Raw genomic sequence first — 24,915 nt, 5'->3', positions numbered from 1 at the left:
ACCAAAATTCGTCAACCGTAGGGATTTCTTCGTCCTTTACGACCCATATGATAACCGTTTGACGAACTGTGAGAGATTTCACAAAACGGAGAACGATTAAAAAAAAAAACCTATTACGAAACATCAGAAATATCGTAAATATGATAAAAAACAGATCCATTAAAATTAAACTATGACAGAATGACAGAGATGAAATCTAATCCAGGTCGACTTCGAGCAAGGGATACTACTTACACTGGGCTGCTCTGGTGGTGGGCACGGGGAATAATCTTTCACCGGTGATCAGGGACATGGTTTCGTTTCGACGACAGAGGAGTTCTCCAGAGAATATAAGAGACGCCGCGGACGTGTTGGTTTGGTTTCGATGAGAGAGCGAGAGACCTTTCCAATTTAGGGTTTATAATCAAAACCGGTATCTTACCCGAAGGTGATATTTTCTTTCCTTTTCTGTTTTGTTTTTTTTTTCTCTCTCTCAATAACAAGAGGAAAGCAGAACTTCCTGCTGATTACACCTACCAATCTCAAGGGAGACTAAAAAATATTGCTGATGTTTTATATATGATTATAGTTATTAATTTTAGTTGCTTACCATCATATGTAGTCTGAAGATACTTAAGGGTTTGGATTTGATGAGTTGAAACTTGGTATTTTGTGTGATCCAATTTTATAAACAATTAAGTGGTCTCTAATTTCTTCGTGTTTTCTTGGTATCCCACTATTTCATGGTAAAAAATGGTGTTGTCAGTTTGGTTTGGTTTATGGTGGTGGTATTCCACATGTCATCCCCAAAAATCGAGTATCATCAGCTTTGCCGAATGCAATGAGTAAAAACAGTTAATACAGGTGTGTTAAGGATAGAAAATTCCAAGACACAAGTAGAAAATGGCAAGTATAATTATATGATGCAAAATCATAGTGGTGAACAAAGGTTATAATGACATACGTTTTTGATTCAAGAATAGTCTTGCGTACACATACACATTATAAAAGCAAAAGATTGTTTAATATATTAGACTCCGATCATATATAAAAGTATTGAAACTAACATTTAGTCGTCAGGGAAACACCTAACGGAGGTTCCAAAGACCGGGGATTCCTTTTGTGAGCTTCTAGCTTCTTCGGTATTGGTTGATATCAAAGTTTTTGAAATAATCAGGATGTGCTACAGCAATATAGATACCCATCTCTCTTAAAGAGTCACATACACTGAAGAACTTGTTGCCTTGTCCAAAGTTGTCTTTGTTTGTTGAGAGTATCAGAAAATTATATTCATCGGGTCCCAATGATACCATAAGAATTTTTAGTACCATCCTGACAAATCTTTCATCTTCACCACCTGGAATAGTATACACCAACGGTGATATACATATATAAAGGGAAAAAGAGGGTTGTAAGTAGAAGTATTTCACCTCCTGGATCCCTAAATATATCGATGTGGCCATCGCAATAAGCATCCCAATCTGCTTTTGACAGTTCCTTATTCCAATTAAGGATGAAATCCTCGTGGTCCGTTGACCCAGGAATACCCTCCTCCATGGTGAGACATGGTTCGATTTTCTCATATGTCGATCAAAACTCTTCAATTGTAGGGATTTGTTCGTCCTCAATGACCCATATGACAAGCGTTTTACGACTTGTGAGGTTTCCACAAAACGGAGAACGATTAAAAAAGCTCCCCGGACCTCACTCACTCCCAACACTCTCTAATCCTAATCGATCCGCACCGATTAAATTTTTTTTATAAGTCTATTTATATTTATATCATGTTATCTTCTTATTATCTTCGTATCAATTCTACCATCGCGTAAACACAACTTTTCCTCAAGCGGTACTTCTATGAGTTCTATCACTAGAATCGGCGGCCCTGAGCAAGTGAGCAGTAGGCAGTAGCACACGTCCAGAAATTATTTACGTGCCACTCTAAATAATATAAATAGTGTTCGGTCTCATATTAAAACATATTACTTTAGCATAGCGGTCTTTGCCTCTTTGGTTCGACCTCTGATAATAAATTTTTCCCTCTTTTTAGGCAAAACAACAAAATAAATCGGAAATTTAAATATAAATATAAAATAGTCCCCTTTATTGGCTATGACTGGTAACACGGTTTTTTTAAGTTGAGTTGCAGAGAATGTTATAATTTGATGTATTTTGCAGTAAAAATTATGTGGTAAAAATAGCAGTTTGATGTAATAAATTGCTGTAAGAATATGATTTATCAATCTTACCAAAATTAATGACTGGTGACACTTTTGTGGTAGATGTTGCAGTATGTATTATTTAATTAATTTTAATTGAAAATGATTAATAATTATAATTATTAAAAAGTATAAATTTAATAAAATAAAAGAAAATAAAATGTATTAGTAAAAAAATATTAATAAAATAAATTAAAATAATATAATAATAAAATATATTAATAAAAATAACTACATGTATTTCATAATATTTACAATCTTATGATATTTAGATCTATGCCTAATTTGATTCAAATGATAAAAAAAATTGGCAAAATATAAAAAATTCAAAATAACTAAATAAAGAAGTTATTAAATAAAATAAAAAGGTAAAATATATTTTTATTGATATATGAATTAAGCAAAAAACAATATTTTGTTTTATATAACTGTATTTTCGTTTTATTTAATTAAAAAATTAGCTAACTCAACTTACCACATCCTAACTCGTGAAAAATTCCATGATGTTGAATAATCTTTTGAGTTAACAATTTTACAAAGGATATACCTCAAATTTGTACATCAACCATAACACATGATTATTCAAACTCAACTTCAAAAAATTTAGTTTTATTCTTGATTGGTAACATTTTTGAATAAATTTTGAGTTAAGTTCATAACTCAACTTAACTCAATGTTAAGTCATGTTACCAATCAAAGCCATTATTTGCTTAACTAGTAGAACGAGTAGAGGTCTATGGATTTTTGCGTTTTGAACGTACCAAAAATGGATAAACACGTTTTGAATTGAAACATTATTACCATGTTGGAAGTACAACATCTGAATCTATATATACATTTTTCAAGTACATTTAGCAAATAAATCATAAAGTTGCCACCTATTTACAAGGTTGCCATTTTCATTAATTATTAATTTGTTTTTCATTTAATTAATTAATATTAAGTTTCTATTTTTGAAAACAAGATTTCTCATCCTAAATAAATTTCCAAAACAATTGGAACCACTCCCTTTAACATTAAGTATTTATTTTATAACTGATTTAATTAATATACTAAGTTTCCAATTTTACAAAACAATATTTTCTCCATACACAAATTTCATAAACAATCGGTCTAACCAATAAACGAATTGATTTTCAATCTTGGAAGAGGATCCGTGACCGAGATTTTTGATCTCAACGCATTGATTTCCCCCTAAAATAAATGTTCAAAATCAAATATAAAATATATCATTTAAAAAAAACCAACAGTATGATTTTAAAAGGTAACAAACCTATTTACCATTCAATTTGATATCTTATTCAAAAAATAATAATAATATATAAAAGATATTGCTTGCTTACAGATTTTTTTTAATTTTATATTACGTATTTAAAAATAATTTTTACTTTCACGGGTTTCATATGATGAGTTTTTGAGAATTAAGAATCTTTGAATATGTTGTCTGACCCGCCTAGCATGGCGGGTTTGGAATATAGAACCAACACTAAAACTATTAGTTTATCTCATATATACTATAGAATTGTAATCATAGTTTTGAAAATTAACTTATAAATTATTTAGTATATGAATTACAAAATATTACATATACTATAACACATTCTTAAGATTTCCAATCTATGGAATTTAAAGTTCGTCTAAGGAAACCGCCATGGTCAATTGATTTCAATCTTCGATCTGCTCTGTGTCAATACCCAAACATTTCTTGTTTTCAATCAGAATTGAGTGAAGATTCTGGATGCAGGAAGCAAGGAATTAAACTTGGATTTGTTTATGCTTCGATTACGGTCGATGTATATGCACAAGAAGTGACAATGGATTACCGCCTTCTCGTTCTCGTTGTCTCTAATTCATCCTTTATGGATGATCTGATTATCCCTACTACTACGAGGCGCTGGAAATATGGTCTTCATTGTTTCATCTTTGGTATGTGTCTACGAACTCTTCGAACCTTCCGATTAGATTTAGACTTCTTTAACTTGAGAAATGGAGTTCAAGTTCAGATATGGGATCCAAAAGTAAGCGATTATGATTATTGGATGTATATATTTGGATTTTTCTGGTTTGAGATGTCGAGATTACATTTGGATTTGGTAAAATATTGGCGAGAATATTTCATTGGTATTACTCGTATCGTGTGATGGAGCAATGCATTTGCGATTCTTAAATGGAAATCTATTAACAAGAGAGGGTCAGGCACTTGGGATATGTTGAAGAGAAGTACAAAGACGTCTACATATTTCAGAAAGACTGTGTTACGGAAGCTTTGGTGCCACTATATCTACAATTCAGAATTAAATTTGGGCACATTGGGTTTAATGTTACGTTTTGTGAAAAGAAGTGTCAGCCAAACGTTGCTGCATACAATTCGTAACAAAGAGAAATCAAATATGAAGTTGGATAATAACGGATCTTCAGATCGGTTAGCGAGTAAGGCTACTCTATGGAAAGCATCGTCAAAATCCATTATGCTGTATTTTTCTTAGTGTATGACACATACGTTTGCGTATGTAATAATTGTGTTACGATAATTCTGTATGTCTTTGTAATGACTCCTTGATTTCAATATAATTTATTTTTGCCGAAAAAAAAGGACTTTTGGGATTTTTTTTTTTTTTTTTTTTCTGAGTGAAAGAACGAAGAAATTTTTTTTAAAGCTGATTAAGAGGAGAATGTGCAACTTGTGAGTGATTGAGAATTTTGCGAACAAAAATATGACACGGCGCATATATTTTCAAAAGTGTCACCTTTTTTGACCCCATCTTTACGTCACTTAACAGGGAGGGATTCAAAAGAGCGGGGACTTCCGTTTGTGAGTTTCTTCGGCTTTGGTGCGCATAACAGAGATTCAAAAGGGCGGGACTTCCGTCTGTGAGATTCTTCAATCAAAGTCTTTGAAATGATCAGGATGTGCTACAGCAATCTGGATACCCATCTCTCTTAAAGAGCCACATACACTGGAGAAGTTGGCGCCTTGTTTAAACTCTTTGTTTAGTACAAACTCTTTGTTTTTTGAGATTATCACAAAATTATATGGACCGGGTCCCAATGCTAACAGAAGAATGTGGAGTACCATCCTGTCAAATCTATCATCTTCATTATCTGGAATAGTATACACCAACGGAGATATGATACACCAACGGAGAGATATACATATAAATATATAAAGGGAAAAAGAGGGTTGTAAGTAGAAGAATTCACCTCCTGGATCACTATTGATTTGGATGCGAGTATGGAAATAAGGTTCCAAATCTGCTTCTGACGGTTCCTTATTCGGATTAACGATGTGAACCTCGAGGACCGTCCTCCCACGAAGGAGACGTGGTTTGATTTTCTCATATGTCGACCAAAATTCGTCAACCGTAGGGATTTCTTCGTCCTTTATGACCCACATGACAACCGTTTGACGAACTGTGAGAGATTTCACAAAACGGAGAACGATTAAAAAAAAAACCTATTACGAAACATCAGAAATATCGTAAATATAATAGAAAACAGATCCATTAAAATTAAACTATGACAGAATGACAGAGATGAAATCTAATCCAGATCGACTTCGAGCAAGGGATACTACTTACACTGGGCTGCTCTGGTGGTGGGCACGGGGAATAATCTTTCGCCGGTGATCAGGGACATGGTTTCGTTTCGACGACAGAGGAGTTCTCCAGAGAATATGAGAGACGCCGCGGACGTGTTGGTTTGGTTTCTAAAATCATCAGAAAAGCGAGAGACCTTTCCAATTTAGGGTTTATAATCAAAACCGGTATCTTACCCGAAGGTGATATTTTCTTTCCTTTTTTGTTTTGTTTTGTTTTTCTTTCTCAATAACAAGAGGAAAGCAGAGTTTCCTGATGATTCCACCTCTGCCAATCTCAAGGAAGACTAAAAATATTGCTGATGTTTTTTTTTATATATGATTATAGTTATTTTAGTTGCTCACCATGCATTGAAGATATTTAAGGGTTTGGATTTGATGAGTTGAGACTTGGTATTTTGTGTGTTCCAACATAATAAACAATTAAGTGGCCTCTAATTTCTTCGTATTTTCTTGGTATCCCACTATTTCATGGTAAAAAAATGGTGTTGTCAGTTTGGTTAATGGTGGTGGTATTCCACATGCTCATCCCCAAAAATCGAGTATCATCAACTTTGTCGAATGCAATGAGTAAAACAATTAGTACAGGTGTGTTAAGGTAATTCCAAGACACAAGGAGAAGATGGCAAGTATAATTATATGATGCAAAATCAGTGGCGGACCCAGGAATTTTTTTAACCCAGATCAAAACATAAAGAACAAAAAATTGTCTTTCATATAAATATAAAAATCCTACAATGTTAAAAAAAAATTATAAAAGCATCCTACGATCTTTCATGTTCTCAAATCTTGTCATCACAGTTTCGTTTGTAATATTTTTGAATACATCTTTCTCGATAAAACATACTAAATAATCATTCAAAAATTGATCTCCAATCTGATTGCATCGATATGTCTTTATGATCTTCATGGCTGAAAAACATCTCTCAACAGTTTCATGGTTCTTTTCTTTTATAGTAGTTTTTCAAAGTATTCATTGATTCGTCTGAAAAGATTAGAAAAAAAATTGTCAATATAAAATCAAACCATGTATTGGAATTTTTATTTCTAAATATAAGTTTTTTTAAAAAAATTGATTATAAAACAAAATCTAGTTTTGTATCTAATAAACTTACTTGGTTTAAAGAATCTGATCTGAAAGCGTGAAGCAGAAAAATTGAAACACACACAAGATTTCAGAAAAATCTGATCGTTGCGTCTTTCTCTTTTTTGTTCGGGTATACACAAGATTTTTCTGAAATCTTCTGATTATTAACAGAAAAATCTTTTTTGGTCTGATAAATCTTGTGTGTGTATACATCATGTAAGATACTCCAATTTTTCTGAAATCTTCTGATTATTAACAGAAAAATCTGATCGTTGCGTCTTTCTCTTTTTTGGTCGACTTAAACAAGATACGTGCTTCTTTATTTAATATATATAAGCACATAATACATTATTAAGGTAAACAAATTGGGCCAGATTTGTTTTTAATTATTAGAAATAAAAGGCTTTGATCTTCTTTTAATTATGGGCTAGTCGACTTTCGATCTCATAAATTAAGGGATGTCAGATTCTTAAAATTTGTTTGGTTGGACTCAAATTATTCTAAAAGAAACACTAAAACTAGGAAATAGTTTTTTTTTTTCAAAATTTGGGCAGGTCAGCTAACCTCCCATTAATACACGTGGGTCCGCCCCTATGCAAAATCACAGTGGTGAACAATGGTTATAATGACATACGTTTTTGATTCAAAAATAGTCTTGCGTACACATTATAAAAGCAAAATAATCTTATATAATACTAGAGGTTATTCCGTGCTACGCACGGATTTATTTTTACTTTTGTTTTACAATCAAACCCCATATATTAAATTATTTGAAAAATACTCTTTTTCTATTCAAAAGAGAGTTACCCACACGTTTAAGTGAGAAAATAGAAACCTAAAGAAATACAAATATTTTTCTTAAGAAATATGTCTAATACTAAAGTCAACAAATCAATTTCTAAAAACCTAAAATCATTCAGTTCTGATGGAAAAGTTCGGCTAATTGTCAATATTTGACATCATCATCACAAAGAGATTTGAACAATCCATAGCATAAAAAATAAATTATCCATATCCAACCCCAACCGACACTCTATTACTAAAAAAAAACATTGATATATAATTTAATTTATTAGTCTTATTTAATTTATTAAATAGCAAAATGTATAAAAGATTAAAATATCTCTCTGTTTTACATTAGAATGTGTTGTTTTGGGATGCTACCTATTTGTAATACATATACGGTGATATTTGAAATTTGTACTGTCTTCTTTTTATGTGGCTTGTATTTGTCTTTGATTTGCAGATGAAACGACAAGTGATTTTATTCCCTTTGCCTGCTGGTTTCTCCCAACATCAGAAGTTGTTTCCTGTCAACAATAGACCAGTAATGTTAAAATCCCAATCAATGCCTTTATCCCTTGCAAATTTTGGAGAGACTTCAACCTCAGTTTTAAGCTTTGGTTTACATCATCAGTAATTATCTGCTAAAATAACAAAGGGAAAAATATAAAATTGAAAATGTTAAAATTCAAGCGTAAATGGTTTATGATTCCTTGTTGAAATTTTTTCCACATGTGTGTCTCAGGTTCTAAGGGTAAGTGATGTTGATCGTCTTTGATGGATGTGACAGACTGACACTGAAACTCTGGTACATAGAGCCGTGAAATTGTATGTAGACTCATTGACATTGGGATAGAATGTCTTCCCTATTAAGTATTTGATGAGCTGAGCCACCTCGTCATCCAATTTATCTAAGTTGCCTAAGAATAAAAAAGTGAATTGGGTTGGCAATTTTAGTTTGAATAGTACCTTCAAATAATTAGTACACAAAATAAAATAAAAAACATATGAAAAGAACTATGAAACAACGGATTGCCACACTACGGACTCATTGAAAACAACACACCAGAGTATTTCCATAGCTTCGAATGGAGGGAAAGTGTGACATGTCAAGGTCGAACCAGAGTTTTTCATTTTCAAATTATAGTTAGTGCATGAAATGTAATGTCACCCATTGCGCAATACACAACTTCAACCACTTTCGCTTTACACCAAAAATAAAATGTTCCTTAAAAATATCAAGACGATGTTTTAAGTAATAGTAGTAAAAACTAAAATATAAATTGGTCATATTACCTGGCCTCCAACCTTGTTGTTTCACGTAAGTCTCTATTTGGTCAATCATGTACAAATCTTTTGGGTCTTAATAAAATTTGCTAACTAAAATTAACGGGACATTACTTGCCTTGAAATAGTTAATGGGGAAAATATTAAAGACTATAAGATTGTTGTTCATTTTAGAAGATTATTGTACGAATATTGGGAAAAACTGATGTGAAAGTAAGACAAAAACTGATTTAATTAGAAGCGATATATATTACATGTGGGAGAATGGGGAATAAACAAATACAGAATTAACCAGATGTACATAAAATATAAGACCTTCTGCGATATAATACTTTTGCAGAATTCTTGGAGTTCAAAAATACATTTGGGTTGACGATGTTGCATTCAAATATTAATAGTCTGCCCAGAGTGTAAGAAGTTTGGCATGTGTTTCAATGGCAAGTTTTTTCCCAAAGAGAGACACTGCTTTCCCCGAATCAACAGATCTTCGAACTTAAATAGGCGAGTTACATGTCTGAAAGCAAGTAAAAATTTTGTTAGGTAGGAAGTTTTTAATATACAGTAGGTGAGATAGGTGTGGTGTGGATTAGGTAGTTGATTTACATTTTCGTCTAGAAAGAGACATTTAAAGCTGAGTAAGAGATTGTTTCTAAGTATGGAGCTTCCCAAAAAAAAATCATATTTTTACTGGTGGTCATCGTTAGAGATCAGTAACTCTAGAGTAGAGTAGAGAGCAATTTTTTTAGGTTGTAACATTTTTAAAAGCGTAATTATTGTGTAGGGGTATTGATTCCCAGTAGATTGAGGGAGAGAGATTATAATAATAATAAAAGTAATCAGAGATTGAATTCTATTGGATTATAATTTTATGGAGAACATATTACTAATATTTAATTAGAAATAAATAAGAAAGCAATTATCAAATGACTTAACTTACTTTGATGGCAAGACGTTACGTTTTCAAAAGCAGAATGCAAAACTAAAACTAAATTCGAGCTTCAATTTAAATACCGTATGGAAGAGAAACAAAGGGGCTGCAAGTTCAAATCCCATTTGTTTGTTTGTAAAGGCAAATTTTTTAATTACCAAGGGATTAAGTTGACAATTGTGACCATATTTAATTAGCAGTGAATCTTAAAAGTTTGTGTATAATGAATTATAAATTGAAATAAATATGAGGACAAATGTCAACTATATAAAAAGCCAGATGTCATCGCCTCAAACAATGTTTAGAAGAAACCTTCTCTTATTATATAAGATGAGAAGGTTTTTCTCAACTTTTGCTAAGAAGATGACACTTAGCTTACTATATTTCTGACACCTGTAATTTTTTTTGTTTGGACCTAATTAACAACAGGTCCATAAAACCAATAAAAAACCATCAACATTTCCTTCCTCCCTTCTTTAATCAGAAACATATGCAGCCCCAAGAATCTAGAGCCACCTTATATCAGTCTCTTGTTGGTTTCATCTCGGAACTATACCAATATTAAATTAAATTTATAGGTTTGCATTCTTGGGTTTAATTTCTGTGTTTGAATCTTATATAATTTTCACGGGGACAAGCGGAATCAAATTTAAGTAAGATGGTGGGATGGTATTATTTAAGTAAATTAGTTTAAATTTTTTAAAAATTGTTTATATAAAATTAAATTACCAACATTAAATTAAATTTATAGGTTTGCATTCTTGGGTTTAATTTCTGTGTTTGAATCTTATATAATTTTCACGGGGACAACGGAATCAAATTTTAAGTGGGATGGTATTATTTAAGTAAATTAGTTTATTTTAAAAAAAATTGTTTATATAAAATTAACTATTTGAGCTTACTTTCTAGAAAATTACGTAAGATTGTGAGATGGTTTTGATCTAATTCTATAATTATTTTGTTCGATTCACACTTATTATTTCAAACGTCATGGTATTTTTGAATTACATAAAATACATAAATTTTCATATTAGGAAATTTCAGAATAAATTATGAACATAATCAGTTATGTTTTGATTTGAAATAATACCATCATTTTATGCATTGCCTTATATCTACCCACTATTTTCCTCAATTTTCATTTTTGTTTATATTACTTCTCATTTTTAAATTGTTATTTTGAAACACTTGCGAATTTATGATCATTAATATTTGATTTCAATCCCTTCTCTCTCTTAAAGGCTCAAACATTCTATAAAGTTTAGTTTTCTAAAAACAAGCTATAAAATTTAGTTTTCTAAAACAATCATACAAACACATCCTCTTTCAGACTATTATGAAAACTAAAACATTTACTTTCTATTATATCCTCGATTCAATCTTTAACGAAAAAAAAAACACCGGTAACAATAGTATCGTTGTTTGGATCATTCGTTTTTGGAAAGTTCCTAACATTAGAAGAAATATTATCTTACTAAGTCTTGAATATTTTTCCCACAAATGTAAATTATTTTTACTATCTTTCATCTTTTGATGATTTATGCAATCATTTTAAAATATTTTAAAAAGAAAATAAATAATTTCATGTGTATTTTATTTTAAAAGAAATTTTATATATAATGATGTTGGGCGTTAGATTCTTAGAGTAAGAGTTGAAAGAAACCTTACTATATTATATCATTTAATAATAAAGTAAAGTTTTCTTTTGGAAAGCTCCAAAAAATTGTCATTTGATGCTCTCTTCTTTCACAAGTGTCATTTATTTTCTTTTAATTTTTAAAGTAACAAATTTATTCAATTGAATTTACATAATTAAATTTTCGCTTAACAAATAATTTAATGATTAAATATTTTACGCCTAGACGACCGCTTACACCGCCTAAAATCACACAATATTATTTTAATATATATTTTTTAATTTTTACTTTTTAACTACATATATTTAAAATTTTAAATTTTATATTCATATACATATTTATAAATGTTCATATGTTATTAATTTAAATTAAAATATATATTTTTACTAATTTTAGTTTATGATTTATTACTATTTATTTCTTCTAACATATATTTTTACATAATTTTATATATAATATCATATATATAATATTTTGTATTGTAAACGTCTAAACTGTCTGAAAACGTCTAAACTCCGACTAGGCAATCTAGGCGCTAGGCGCTGGGTCACTGCCCACATACCGCCTAACGCTTTTTTGAACACTGATAAATAGAAAGATACATATTTTACTAACCTTCATATCGCAAATGTTACATAATATTTTTATTTAATTAATATTGTTTTAACTGACAATCTCTAAAATTACAAAAAAATATCAAAAACAATGTAAACTAAATCCGTGAGTAGCACGGAGAGACTACTAGTGTTTAATATATCATAATTAAAGTATTGAAACGAATATTTAGTCGTCAGGAAAAAAACACTGAAGTGTCAGGATGGATACCCATCTCTCCTAAAGTGTCACGTATACTGAAGAACTTGGTGCCTTGTCCAAAATTGTCTTTGTTTGTTGAGATATCAAAAAAGTAAATTTTGTCGGATCCCAAAGCCCATAAACGAATGTTTAGTAACATCCTGTCATATCTTTCACCTTCATCACCTGGAATAGTATACACCAGAGATATAGATAATATACATATACAAAAGGAAAAAGAGGGTTTTATGTAGAAGAATTCACCTTCTGTATCCCTAAAGATATCAATATGGGCATCATCATAAGCATCCCAATATTCTTGTGGCAATTCCTTATTCGGATTAACAATGAAAACCTCGAGGGTCGTTCTCCCACGATTTTTTCATATGTCAACCAAAACTCATAATTGTAAGGATTTGTTCGTCCTCGATGACCCATAAGACAAGCGTTTGACGACCTTTGAGATTTCACAAAACGGAGAACGATTTTAAAAAAAAAATTACTATTACGAAACATTAGGAGATCGTAAATATAATAGAAAAGAGATCCATCTTACACTTGGTTTATCTGGTCGTGGGCAAGGGGAATAATATTGACATGGTTTCGCGGAGTTATCCTGAAAATAAGAGACAATGCGGGTGATGCTAGAGAGACTTTGTAAGTTAGGGTTTTACCGTTGTAGAATCAGTTTGGTCTTTTCCCCAGTTAGACCATTTCAACATTAAGAAAATCCTAAACCATCAAATGTGATTGTACTCTTAAAAAAAAGACGACGTCGTTGGTAGACGTATTGAATGTTCGTACGCGAGAGATCACAATGTTCTCTTATCCCACACTCAATCAGATTGGGAACTTCATAGGTGAAGCTCAGCCTCGTTTTTGACAAATTGATGATATGATTATAGTTTTGGTTACCATATGTAGTCTGAACATATGTTTAGTGTTGGTTATCACATATGCAGCCTAGAAACGAATTCTTTAGTATCACAATCAACCATAAGCAATTCAGAACCTCAATGTTGAGCTTGCCAAGGATCAAACTTCCGGACAAAAGAATGACCTTTGGATTAATGAAATATTTATAGAATCTCCGAGGATTACCAATTAAAACCAAAAATCTTACATGTTTAAATATAATTAGAATCGAGTTGCGAGAAGTAAATCCGGAGACGATTTTATTAATCATGTCTCACTGTCTCAGTTCGTATAAGAAAAACTACAATACAAATAATCTAAACCGGAAATTTGACTTCATATGTAATAATCTAATTTTCTCCCAAAAGTCGATAAAATATATGTAATATATTTACATTTAGCAAATATATAACATAGATGGAGATGAAAGTGGAAATCGCATTAGGTTTCAAATGTAAGAATGTTTAGTAACAATTCATCATTGAAGTTTAGTTCCTCAATTGTTTTTATTATGAAAAGAACTTAGAACTAGTATATTTGGTTATATTTATATTATGAAAATCATGTTTCCTTATCTTCCAAAGTTACTACTATAATACTTCTTAATTGGCTTCGATAATGTTTTTGAGAAAAAAGGACGTAGGTCATTGTGCCAAAGAGTCAAGGACAGAGCTCAAACTTGTCAAATCAAAGCCCAATCCCATGCCTCTCGTGGCGCCCCCGAGCCTTACTCACTCACTCTCTGATCCTAATCGATCCTCACCAATTGAATTCCTTTTATAAGTCTATTCATATTTATATTATGTTATCATCTTATCAGCTTAAGAGACTGTGAACACCTCAGCTGCGCCACGTATCGATTCTACCATTGCAGGCACACGCACATAAATTATTCGCGTGCAAATTTTCGGCCTCATATTTCAAAAAATTTACTTTAGTATAGTATAGTGGTCTTAATTTTGTTTTGTGGATGTAATGTCTTTGGTTCGAACTTGTTCCCGTCTTTTAAAACAAAACAGTAAAATAAATCGAAAATTAATATATAAGTATACTAAAATAGTCCTTTTTTAATTTGATTGTGACCTTTGAACACTTAAAACTGAAATTGCCTATATCTCTGTATCAACAATATGTCTATGATTCAACTCCAACCTGACAATCATTCCAAAAAACAAATTCTCGGAGATTTTGTTGGTCAGTTAGTTAAATGGTACTGTAGCAAATAGAAGTCTATTATATAGCCCGTCAATTGAGATTGAATTAATTTTTCCATTTTTTTCTCGGATTTTAGCTTTTTTATGTTAATGTTCTCCGCGCGAGCACCAACAATCCAAAGGAGGCTAGCTAGTGGATATAAAAGGTATGTGATTTCCTCTGTTCAAAAGCTTTAATAATCCAAAGGTGTGTGTGGTACATATTATTATTCCAGTCAAATAAAGAGACAAATAAATTGTGTAGCAAAATATAAGTTTAAGAGATGTAAATGTTATATATACCATATTACTCCATTGAGATTTAATAAAGTTTTTCATGTTTTTGTTTGCTCTCTAGGATCCTTTAGGTTAGTTCTTGCTATTCTATTCCTGCATACTTGATCTTCCTATTTACAAAGTATCTTTTCCTCTAGGATTTTATCCAGACATGCCGGTCTAAACGTTTATAGAAACCAAAGCAAAACAAAATTTATGATATCTAACGAACAATTTTATAATTTATGATTTATTATCATTCAAAATATTTTTTTAAAGTTTATTACAGTAATATATAATTTGGTTTGATTCATTTTGAAGATGTTAGAACTGCAAAATTAATTTAATAGATAAATACATATATACCTTTTAAGATAAACTAATCTTGGTAAGTTTTTTTGCCTAAGTTACTTGAAAGCTTTACAAAATATTGTAACTTCATGTGATTTCACAAAACAATACATGTTAAAAACAACTTAGAATACCTATAAACTAAAGAACTATCTGCATTAAAATGATAAAAATGTACAAAATATACCCACCAACCACCAAAATCTTTAAAATAATTTTTATGCTTCCAAACATGGCTTTAAACAATCGTTTGTGTGACTATGCTAAGGGCCAACACTATATGAAAATCATGGCACTTAGAAGATAACATCAATATTTCTCTACAAACAGTAAATTCTTTAAAATATAACATCAATATGTCTCTAAAAATGATTTCTTAATCTGGCAAAACGTAAATACGGAGGAGGAAACACAAATCTAAGTTTGTTAAAGAAAACATAAAGCTATTTAAGAAAATGGGTTGTCATGCAAAATCGGTCAATTACAAACACAAGTGTAATGTGTGTGAGGATAAATCAGGAGATTTTGCTGAGTACTATGAGCGAGTTAAAGAAATAGCAGATAGAATGATTGTGTGAGACCTCCAACAACATATACTAAAGGTCTTCTCGTCCAAGTATTTATTTTTGCCGTACACTTATTATATATTCTCTATTTTTATTATATGATTTTTTAGAGTTGTACATACGGATTAAAAAATTATTTAATTTTTACTTATTCAAAAAAATAATATCATTTAATATCTATTAACACAAAATTAAATCAATGAAAAATAATTCATATAATAAAAATTGTCAAAACTAATACAATTTAATTAATTTTGCATAAACTTATGAAAAATTAAATAATTATATTTTTTAAAAAAGTTTAAAAATCATTTAAAAACGGAAAGAATAAAAAAAAGACGAATTGTATACACGTAAAGAAAGGAGAAGATAGAATAAATTATTATCATTCTGGAAATTTCGAAATGAAAGTACTGTGTGACCAACCGATACTTTGGTTCCTTATCCACGTGTGGCCAAATGGCTTTGTGAGGAAAACAAACAAACCCTGTTAACTAATTTGAATTCATACAAATAGATGGCTCCACCACTCTTTACAATCATATGATAGATTGGAAATAAGCAAGAGTGAGAACAGTTTCATGGGAAAATTATTGAGTTCATACATGCAATTTCTTTTTTTCTTTTTTTTTTTTTTAATACATGCAATTTCACATATGGGATATGATTTATACACGATATCCCAATAACGAGATCAAAGTTTTAACTTCGGCTTCATTTCCGTTGGCAAAAACACATCAAGTCTCATGGACTAAGCCGAAATATGAACCGGCCCAAATTTAGTAATGTATGATCTAGGTTGGTCTTACCGAGCGGGTTGACCCGTTTGCCATCGATGGAATAACTAACCAACCTACGGATTACAAAGGATCCATCACTTATTATTTTTTTTCTTGGGCAAAATTTCTTTATAAGTAGGGAGAAACTGAAAAATGTTAAAAGATAACAGAGCAGTCTTTGCCAAAGAATTTGCTTGGTGCTCTTTGAACGCAGTATAAAATGAAAAAGAAATTAAAAAAGGAATTACTTTCAAGCAAAGAGATAGATGCTGAAATATCATCTTGCTCATTTGTATGACCGTGGGATTGAAGAAAATAACAAGTTCTTGACAACAACCTGAGGAGCATGCCACCCTAGATACACCCGAGGCTATGGCTGCACTAATATAATCGCAGCTTTCATTGCAAGTGCCTCTGCCACTAGAGCTGAGGGAACAAAGGGTCTTGAAGATGATCCTTGCAGAATCATAGAGTTTTGAGGATCATTAACGATCCATCGATTCTATCAGCTTCAACTTGTAGATTGTGGTCCGTTTCTTTTATTTTGAATTTTTATATATTTTTGGAATGAGTCATTTCATAAATATATTTTATGTCCTTTACTAGGAAAACAAATATTTGGTGAGATCAGTAAAATAGATCGATATCACCCGTACATAGTGCAGTATACAGTAAAACTTCTATAAATTAATAAGGTCGGGACCATGAAATTTTATTAATTTATAGAAGTTTTAATTTATGAAGAGATTTTCTCATTTTCATATTGAAATTTTTCTATTACATAATAAGATATTTTTGTTATCATTCACATTTTTAAAGAATTTTCTTAATTTATAATTTTGGTTATCGTAATAGGATGAATGTCAATTGTATAATAGATTATCTAGGTAAAAATGAAAAATGTTAGAAGTTTAGAGTTTAGAAAAAATTGTTATGACTATTATTTATGGTAATGATGAAGTCGCAGAAGATATTGTGGTACCTTTAAAACCAATTACTAAAGAAGCAATTATCGCATCTATGACTCTTCACAATTTATGGATGTGATTTGAGAATACAACAATGAAAAATGAGATGAGATGAACTCCAACAAAAATGCAAATTCAAGAATAGGCAAATAACAATAGTCATATTTTACTGAATTTTCTTAGATATATAGATATATATATATATATATATATATCAGTTTATATGATTATTAATTATGATATTGATGAGACCATATTTTTATATAAGATTTCCAAAAAAGTTATTATCTTATTATTTTATCGAAATATGTCATTTTTTACACTGGCCCAACTCGGAACCGGAAGAATTTATTAATTTATAGCGAGTATTAATTTAAAGAGTATTAATTTGTAGAGGTTCTACTGTATATATCTTGCATGTTGAACAACTTATTCATTGTTTCTACGTATCAATTCAACGTGAAATTATAATCAAAAGATTCGGCCTGATTACTTATTAAATACCGTAACCTGGATTGTCACATCCCCACGAAAATCCATTTCCACGAGTTCTGATTTGATTTTCTCTTGCATTGAACAAGAATCGAGATCATAATTAGGGATTAGGTAATACAAAAATGCATCTTGGCATTTGTATCATTTTTTTATTTCTTCTTTAATTTCAATATAAAACTTCTTAACCAACAAAATGCATAAGATACATAAGTAAAATTTGTTTTTATCAAATTTTGTAGGGGAACACTCGACGAGTGATTAATGTGAAAACTTACTGTTGCATCATTCTCCAATACTTGGCAAGTCTCTCCAGCATCAACCAAATGTTGACGTTTCCCAGGTTCATGAATTGACTGTTTACGAACAATCTTTCTACCAAAATGTGCTAGCAAATCATGCATCCATATATATCCCCAACTAATAGAGATGAGAGATTTCTCAGCTAAGATGTGAAGACCTTGGCTCACATCAACAAAATTCTTTGGGAGATGCTCTTCCACTTTCTCAATCCATTCATTGTTGATAAACCATGCTATACAAAGATAAACATCTTTGTCTTCTTCACGTAATGCATCGTAACTAAACTTCAAAATACTTTCAATTTCTCCGTCAAGGCTATTCCGTAACCTTGGTAGTTCTTTTTTCCACTCATGCTTTGACATTCCTCTAAAATAAGCTCCCATAACCTTTAGTCCCAAAGGAATCTTACCAGAAAGTTTTGTAACTTCCAAAGCAAGATTCTCAAAACCATCAAATGGAGACTTTTGACCAAAAGCATACATGCAGAAGATTTCGAGAGCCTCATCATCAGATGGAAGCCCCACCTCGTATATATGTTTAATTCCATGTGCATTCAAAAGCCTTTTATCTTGCGTTGTGATTATAATCCGACTTCCAGGACCAAACCACCCATTTTCTTTTGCCATTGCATCTAGTTGCACCAACTGATCCACATCATCAAAAACAATAAGCACTCTCTTGTACTTTAATCTGTCTTTTACAACTCCTAAATGATGAATCTTAATATCATCTTGGTTTATTATTTGAGACAAAAACTCTTTTTGTAATTGCAGCTTTGTACTGTATTCATCGTGACAAAGTCTTGGATACCTTCTTTTGATGTTCTCCATGAAAACACTAAGCTGGAACTCATGAGAGCATTCTTCAAATAGAAATCTAGCAATGGTGCTCTTGCCAATTCCAGAGGGATCCCAAATCCCTATCATCCTTACTTTATTGGAGTCTAAGTCTAAAAACGGCTCAATCTTTTCCATATGAGCTCTCATTCCAACTAAACCGTCAAAATCGCTTGATGGGGCAGAACTAATCAACTCATTTGAAACATCAATTACGATTCTTTCAATCATGGACGCTTCATTGTCCCTTACAAGAGGAAAGATAAATACATCCGATAAATAGTCATGACAGATTACATGCGCATTCAAATTATTTGGTTTTCTAGCTCAATATTGGATAAAACTTACAAATATTATATATTTTTTTAAAAAAAAAACCATACTTCATAACAACAATCAAATCCTAAAACTTAAAAAACGTTTACTACAAATTTGGGGTATATTTGTATTTTTGAAACTAATTGTTTTAGTGATATTTTAAGTATTTACTTTATGTATTACATTTGATGAGCCTAATATTGATAAAGAAACGCCCATTTCATTTTTTCCTTGTATATCGAGTACTTCTTTAAAATGGTACTTAACTTTTTTTTATCCATATATATACATATATGTTTTGGTGTATCAAAACTTGTCCATTACAAGCTTTTTTATATCAAAACTTAGCACTTAAATTGGTGGGTAAATTGGTCAATTGACTCAATTCTAACTAAACACAAAATTAGAGTTTACTACACAAGTGCATAAATACATTTGATTAACAAACAAATAATTTTTCAGCAAGTTTTAAGTGTTAGGTTTGAGGAACAAATTTGGTCGAAGGACAAGTACGAAAAACTGGCAATCTTAAATATTGGTAATTTTAAAGAAAATGGTAAAATGAGTAAAATCCCCAATTACGACCTTGATAGAAGAGTGATTTTTGTAGAGATTTATTTTAGTTTTTGGGTTGTTGGACTTTCGTTTCAAGATTTTTGATAACAACCGAAGAGAAATAACTTTATACATTTCTACTAAGCTAACAAAATCTTGATTGGATGATTAGTGAGTTTATCAAATTCAAAACCAAAAACACATTATAGTCTCTCACCATTTAAAACAAAAAAACAAGTAGAATTAGAAAAGACCAACCAGTTGCTTGAATGGTAACCCGCAATTGTGGCCACTTTTGCTAAAGCTTGTCTCCATCTTTTAATGTCCTCCTTACTTTTACCGGCACAAGTTTTTCTGAAAGCCTTCCCGAAGTCTCCCGTCAAGCATTTTACATCAGATGGATCTACTTTATGAAAAACAGCCATCACAGTTTGACCTAACCTTTCTCTACACTTCATAATCTCCACCAATTCTTCAATACACCACTTTGACGAAGCGTAGTTCCTCGAGAGCAAGATGATGGCGACTTTAGATCCTCTAATGGCATGTATGAGTTCTGAACCTATGGATTCTCCTCTCTTGATCTCATTATCCATGAATGGTGTGATTCCCTTTCTTTGGAACTCCTTTTGAATATGACTGAGAAAGTCTCGGCAGACATCTTCACCGCGGAAGCTTGGAAAGACGTCATGTGTCCACTTGTGAGACAAATAAGATGAAGGTGATAACGAAGAAGAATCCATTTCTTTTATTTCTTCCTCGGATCTAAAACTTCTTAAAATCACGAAGAAGCATATTGCAGCTACAACAATGGTAAGGAAAATTAGAGAATCCATTTGTGTGGTGGAGAGAGGATCAAGGAACTTTCTCTAGAGATACATGTTGGAGAAAAAATGAAATAAAGAGTCTTTTTATATAATTGAATATAGTGACACAAAACGTTGACTCTATATATTGACTGAGAACGTTGATCCTAGCAAGAGAGCTTCGTAGAAGTTGTGTTATTAAAAACCACCGTAACTATCAGTCAATGGCCGGAAGTTGAAATTTTATATGGCTCCACCCTCTATATGATCGTGAGATTGTGAATAATCCGCTAGCTGTACCAATTTTCTTCTAAGATGACATAAGAAAGAGTGGAAAAAAATTCATGGAATCAGTGATCATAGTCAATGTCTCTACATAAAACACTAATGTGTTCATACATGCAGTTTCACAGCAAAGAGATCAAAGTTTTATCTTCGGCTTCATTTCTGTTGGCCAAAACACATCAAGTCTCATATATATATGCATGGAGCCATGGACTAAGTGAAAATATCGAACCAGCCTAAATCTAGTAACTTATGTTTTAGTTTGATCCACTTAAGGGATGAAGATGATAATCAAAAATATATTATACGTATTCCATGTGAATATATGACATTCCCCTTTCCCTGTTCTTGGAAACGTTTGGTCTAGAGGATTGTAAAAGTTCAATGTGGATGCATTTCTGTTTAACATAGATCAATTTAATTAACGTTGTGCAAACCTTTTTCACTGATAGGAACATTAAGGGAAACAAAGATTATAGTAAATGATGAGCACTTGTCTTGCTTGATGTGTACGTAATCAAAAATATTAGGGATGTTGTCATGGGCCTCAGAGTATTTTGGCCTATCATTTACAAATCAAGCATGTAGTCCGTTTAATAAGTTATAAGTACATACCATACATAGATCCGTTTTAAAACCCTCATGTTTCATAGGGGAAGTAATAACTTTTTGAACTTACGATTATTTTCTTGATCAACATAGGTTATAGTAGTAAGAGCCTGAATCCACTCTCTAGTACTCTAGCGTAAACATTGCCTGACAAATAAATTGGATTCGAAATTGATAGATAGAAATAGGATCTAAAATACATACACAAGCGAAAAATATATGTCCACAGAAATAAATACAGAAACTAACAAATAGATGCCACGTTTAGTTTTTGACCTCAATTATTTTGTAGAAAACAAATGAAACTCACTAAGACCATCATTAGTGGTGGGTACTCTCTAAGTTACTCTTATATTAAATAATTATATAACTAATACTAAATTAATCAAATTTTTTATATTACATAAAATAGAAAACAATAAAATTTGACAAACTTTGGAATATTAAACATATTTTACAAAATTCAGAATAGTAAACATATTTTATAAAATTCGAAATATTAAACATATTAAACAAGATTCAGAATAAGATTTACATCAAATTTTTGTCAGATATGCTAAATCAAGTATTTTTCCAAAAGATCATGCATTTGTGTATCATGAACGTCATTTATGTTTATTAATTAACAAATTTAAATAATCTAAAATGACAAACAATTGTTTAAATTATTTCTATTACATAAAACTAGGTACTATGCCGTGGAAAACCGCGGGCTGAACTTTTTTTTGATAAAAATTTATAATAATTTATTTTGTTATTATGTTATTTATAATGGTTTGTGATTAAAAATTTGTTGCTTATATTATAATTTTTGTATTTTAAAAATGTTTATTGAAAACCTGTCAATAAAACATTTGCATGTAATGAATAAAATTATTTAAACCTTTGTAAAATATTTGCTATAGTTGTGAAATAAGTAAAAATATATAACTAACATGTAAAAAAAAATCTTATTTGTTAGTTGTTTAAGTACAAATTAGTTTTGATTCTAACAGATTTTTTTTTTACTTTTCTACAATTTATTTTATTTGATGTTTTTTCTATTTTTGTTTCTTTAATTAGAAATATTTATTTAATTAATTATTTAATCTTAATTAAAATTTTCTAATGGCAATTGAATGTAAATTTTTACATATTTTAAGGTTAGTTTTATATTTGTAATTCCCAATTAATATAGTAGGATATAAAACAATAAAATTTACAATATTCGGAATATTAAATATATTTTACAAAATTTGGAAAGCAGAAGAGGTAGTGGCAAGACTAGACAAAAGACCAACGAGAAGTGCATTGTTGTTTGGTTTGGTTGAGTTGAACCATTTGAATCCATCTAAGCACCCTCTTGTTGCATCTACGGGAATCGAAGCTCCTCTATGATGCTGAGTCAAAGAGGCTTTATGTTCTATGCAATAATAAAATTAGAGATTACCGTTTGTTCTACTAGTTGTAGCTGTTGGAGACTTTGGTAGAAACATATGAACTCAGTCCTAAACCGTCACTTTCCTTTTCATCATTGTTCATCCTCTGAAACCTGTACTTGGGAAGGATGCTGAGATCTACTTTAGATGCACCCTCCTGAACACATCACAAATTATGTTTATTGCTTTCATTCCTTCCAAAGGTAAGTCTGATATTCAAAAGTGTTGCTGTTTTAAGCTCATACCTGCCCAACAACTGCGTAAAAAAGAGCAATAATACAAAGGTTGCTGTTTTAAGCTCATACTTGCCCAGCAACTGCGTAAAGAAGAGAAATAATACAAGGGTCGCTGTTTTGATATACTTGAATCATATGTAGAAAAAAAACAGAATCATCTTAGCTTCTAACCTGAAGCACTTTCATTCAACTTGTAGTGAATCTCACTAATAGTATATACCATTGTAGACTCACCACAATAACCTGTTTAAACAACTGAAACTAGAACAGAATCCCTGCTCAACCATCTTGTTAAAAACAGAACACACTAGCAGCTTGAAAACTCACTACTAGCACCCATCAAGCAGTCATACACAAACTCCTAAAGGTACCTCAACAATGCTAAGACCAAGAACCTAATGTGAGAATGTGAGCTTCAGCGAGATATGGTATAGGCTGATAAATTATACTCTTAAACATATCCCTTTGGTATCTAATGTTCAAAAGAAAAGGTAGATCCTGTGAATTATCTGTAACATACTAAGAGGCGGTGGCAAAAGCCTCCCACCAGCACCTGTTTGACCAAATGAAGGCAGAAAAAGAAACCTCCCAAGCGAATAAGCCCCTGCAAAATAATAATACCAGAGATATAATCAATCAAAACTAAAAGCTTTTTCATTTGCCCAGCCTTACAATTTTTTGGCACACTAGACCTTAAATTCTACACAAGATCACAGAACAGATCCATGCAAAGAGAAATTAATTAGACAGAACAAAGCCTACACAAGCTTCATCGGAAATCAAAACAAAATAGAATTTTTTTCAACCTAACAACTTACAAACCGATGCATCTGCGTTAAAGTCACACCAACCATTGAATCGTTTGTGAAAAAATAATAATTTAGAACATCAAACAGAGCTCCGGAAAAGCCATCGGTTTCATACACCAACAACCCTCTAGTTTAAGCCGGAAAATCAAACAATTCGAGGTGAATCGATTGATTTTATCGGTTTTCAGATGAATCGGCGATTGACCAAGAGAGAAGAGAGAGACACGATCGGGAAAGAAAAAAAAAGAAAGAAGAAAATGAAAAAAGAAAAAATTTCTTTTATATTTTAGCATCAACGAATTATAATACGCCACGTAGCGTTGCTACTGCGTTCCTACTGCGTTACTCAAATTCCTTCCCTTGAAATCGATTCTCTTCTTAACAGACAAAAAATAAGTTTTTAATTAGGTTTTTGGGCCCCATTTACAAGAGAAACAATTAGAGCAATCCCCACTAATCATGCTCTAAGACCTGTGTACATAATTAAGTTAATGTTGCTCCAACTCCAAGTGTATCATGTTTAAATAGCTTTTTCTTTAAACATACACCATTGCACTTGTTGTCTACACGCCACCACCATTATTGTCTCTCACGTCTCTAGTTTTAATTAATAAAAGTAAGTTTTAGTCTACCTAACGTTTTCTATTTTCTAGTTGAAGTGTTTAAGACTTTAAGTACAGTATATATGCCCTTGTAGAGAATCTCATCCGTCAGATATTTTTCTCAATATATAAAACGTCTTTGTCCATTATAATTTAATGCGGGTCATGTGATTTGTATATATTTATTACTCTATAACGCCATATTTTGTTTATTTTTTTGCTTTCGACTTTGGCTCTACTCTTTAGTTTATATAGTTGTGGCCCGTTTCATTTATTTTCGAATTATTT

The 24,915-nt window shown here is 31.3% G+C and overlaps 1 protein-coding gene and 1 long non-coding RNA gene across 3 annotated transcripts; both read right to left on the bottom strand.

Annotated features, from left to right (window-relative positions):
- Positions 1-17,963: 17,963 nt before the first annotated feature.
- LOC104731325 (disease resistance protein TAO1-like) lies at positions 17,964-20,777 on the bottom strand. The gene is made up of 2 exons (XM_019234041.2): positions 20,121-20,777; positions 17,964-19,236 (listed from the first exon to the last, which is right to left on the bottom strand). Exons 1-2 carry the CDS (start codon positions 20,696-20,698, stop codon positions 18,003-18,005), a joined length of 1,812 nt encoding a protein of 603 aa, XP_019089586.2. The 5' UTR covers positions 20,699-20,777; the 3' UTR covers positions 17,964-18,002.
- Positions 20,778-22,709: 1,932 nt separating this feature from the next.
- Positions 22,710-24,277, bottom strand: LOC104731324 (uncharacterized). 2 transcript variants are annotated; one of them, XR_015574900.1, is made up of 5 exons: positions 24,068-24,277; positions 23,388-23,820; positions 23,226-23,296; positions 22,992-23,137; positions 22,710-22,913 (listed from the first exon to the last, which is right to left on the bottom strand). It is a non-coding gene; the product is annotated as an uncharacterized LOC104731324 (long non-coding RNA). The 2 variants fall into 2 exon arrangements; XR_015574899.1 differs by having other exon boundaries at positions 24,035-24,274.
- Positions 24,278-24,915: the final 638 nt, after the last annotated feature.

Source organism: Camelina sativa, chromosome 12 (genome assembly GCF_030686135.1).
Source record: "Camelina sativa cultivar CO46 ecotype springtype chromosome 12, ASM3068613v1".
Taxonomy (NCBI): domain Eukaryota; kingdom Viridiplantae; phylum Streptophyta; class Magnoliopsida; order Brassicales; family Brassicaceae; genus Camelina; species Camelina sativa.
This window is presented reverse-complemented; position numbering and strand designations above follow the sequence as displayed.